The 2408-nt window shown below is 48.9% G+C and overlaps 1 protein-coding gene across 1 annotated transcript; it reads right to left on the bottom strand.

The window, feature by feature from the left end:
• Positions 1 to 395: 395 nt before the first annotated feature.
• Positions 396 to 1831, bottom strand: LOC112456845 (extensin-like). The gene is made up of 4 exons (XM_025019606.1): positions 1798 to 1831; positions 1002 to 1339; positions 641 to 903; positions 396 to 441 (listed from the first exon to the last, which is right to left on the bottom strand). The coding sequence occupies exons 1-4, from the start codon at positions 1829 to 1831 to the stop codon at positions 396 to 398; spliced, it is 681 nt and encodes a 226-aa protein (XP_024875374.1).
• Between the last annotated feature and the right edge of the window lie 577 nt (positions 1832 to 2408).

Genomic DNA, 2408 nt, shown 5'->3' with positions numbered 1-2408 from the left:
TTACTCCTGTAAAAGGATTTTGCGATCTATGAAGCCGTTTCAAAAAACGAGCTTTGAATGATATGTGGTACAGATATCGCGTTAGACATTTTTACATTTTTTTCAATTATTACTAATTATTTTACAATCCCACCCTTCATTAGTACCTAAACTTTACTCCTGTAAAAGGATTTTGCGATCTATGAAGCCGTTTCAAAGAACGAGCTTTGAGAGATATGTCGTACAGATGCCTCGTTAGACAAGGACACATATCTCTCGTATTATTCCTTTCTCTCCTATGTATGTAATTTGCATGCACCCATTTATTCCTCTCTCTCTTTCTCTCCCCCTCTCTCATCCCTGTCCCTCTCTCTCTCTCTCTCTCTCTCTCTTACAAGTACACTGGGTAGCTACTCTTAGTATGGTAAAATCAGGATTTTCTGGAAGAGTGGTGTTAGGATTCTAGGGTATATTTGAAGAAAGAAAAACGGTAATGTAATTTAGGACAAGAAACTCTATTTATTATAGTTTATATAATGATTATTATTTATATAATGTTATATAATATAAATATATAGTTTATATAATAATTATTATAGTTTATATATAATGATTATATATATATATATAAGGCCATCTTGACGCCGACGGCGGCGCGTACGGGGGCGCGTATGGGGGCGCGTACGGCGGCGCGTATGGCGTCGCGTATGGCGGCGCGTATGGGGGCGCGTATGGGGACGCGTATGGAGGCGCGTATGGGGGCGCGTATGCTGGCTGTGGCGGCGTGTATGCTGGCTGTGGCGGCGTGTACGCCGTCGGTGGAGTATACGCTGGCTGCGCTTGTACTCCACCGGCGTACTTCATGTTTTTCCCAAGGTTTCTCCGCTGGTTCTGCAGCGCTCGACGCACCACATGATTTGCGATCTGTAAAAAAAAATTTGTATAAGTATAGAATGAATCATTTTAATCGACGCATGCATGCACGCTCGCTACATTGCTGTAGCGGCCCTTACTCTACTTACCTTATGCATTGCGCTCGCTCGCTTTCTCTCCTTGCTTTGTGGTAGCGACGGTGTCGGTGGCGGTGTCGGTGGCGGCGGCGGTGGCGTCATCGTCGTTGACATCGGTGTCGATGGCAGAGGCGGAGGCGGCGGCGGCATTGCCGCATTTGCTGTCGTCGTTGATGGCGGAGGCGGCGGCGGCATTGCCGCCGTTGCTGTCGTCGTTGATGGCGGAGGCGGCGGCGGCATTTTCGCCGTTGCTGTCGTCGTCGATGGCGGAGGCGGCATTTTCGCCGTTGCTGTCGTCGTTGATGGGGTCGGTGGCGGCAGCTTGTTCGCCACAACTTCCTCACTTTTGGCTGAAATAAAAAAAATAAAATTACTATATTTGTAATAAATTTTATATAAATAAAGTTTATCCAATCAGCACCGTTTTTTACAAGGATATACATTCGTGAGCCACGTGCCTCTATATTATATTTCGATGCGCTCGCTTCACGGAAGTATATCCATTCATAAAACAGTACTAATTGTAAGTAACGCGTTACTTGTAACGCCGTTACCATTACCGTTATCTTTTTATAGTAACAATTTGGTAATGACATGACGTTTTTCCATAACGGTAATGGTCACGACGTTACAAGTAATGCGTTACTTCCCAACCCTGAATTTATACAAGTGCTGGAAGATGAAAATTCACGCACGTGTTGCATACCCTATTTTATGTTGTAAGTGCGTGGAAAGTGGCCTATCACGCACGCGTCGCGTGTGTGATAGGCCACTTTCCATGCACGTGTGACATAAATGTAATACTTACATTTACGATATATCCGCCGTGGTTTATCCTCCATCGCGGTCACGCGGTCACGCCGGTCACCAAGAGTTCCCGCCGAACCCGAACGCATTTTACGTTCCCGACGGCCGTCGTTGCGGCTGCTTTCTTTCTCTCTCTCTCTCTCTCTCTCTCTCTCTCTCTCTCTCTCTCTCGCTCTCCTGGTCGTTATTGCTCACACTTTCTTCCTCGCGCACTTCTTTCCCGCTTTCCTTTCTCGCCTCGTTGTCCGTTTGTCCGTCCGTCCTTCCGTCTTTCCGTCATTCGCTCGCTCGCTCGCTCCTTCACTTGGTCGCCCGACCGCGCACTCCACTCCGGGACGGAAGAGAGGGACAAACAACGCGCGTTTTATCAAACGCGTCTCCGCTCGCGGCACGATGCACGTATATAATACACGCGATACTCGCCATTTCCGGCTCACGCCGTGCCTCGCGACGGGCCGACCCTGCCGACCGGTCACTCACGACGCAGGATTCCGCGGGACCGTCGCAGGATTCCGCGGGACCGTCGCGTATTCAAATGGGCACGGGCAGGGCACTGGCACTGAGACTGAGGAGCTGCCCGGGCTGCTTAGGGGTCGGGGGGTCTCGATCACG

The sequence above is a fragment of the Temnothorax curvispinosus genome, unplaced genomic scaffold, assembly GCF_003070985.1.
Source record: "Temnothorax curvispinosus isolate PA1 unplaced genomic scaffold, ASM307098v1 QBEX01007259.1, whole genome shotgun sequence".
Lineage (NCBI taxonomy): Eukaryota > Metazoa > Arthropoda > Insecta > Hymenoptera > Formicidae > Temnothorax > Temnothorax curvispinosus.
The sequence above is the reverse complement of the archived record's forward strand: the minus strand, read 5'-3'. Positions and strand labels throughout refer to the sequence as shown.

Bases quoted from the DNA above. Each gene is read 5' to 3' on its own strand.
- LOC112456845 (XM_025019606.1), bottom strand. From the start codon at position 1,831: ATGGAGGATAAACCACGGCGGATATATCGTAAAT. The intron at 1,340-1,797 runs GTAAGTATTACA...TTTTTATTTCAG, and splicing joins ACGGCGGATATATCGTAAAT to CCAAAAGTGAGGAAGTTGTG. The intron at 904-1,001 runs GTAAGTAGAGTA...TTTTTTTTACAG, and splicing joins GAGCGAGCGCAATGCATAAG to ATCGCAAATCATGTGGTGCG.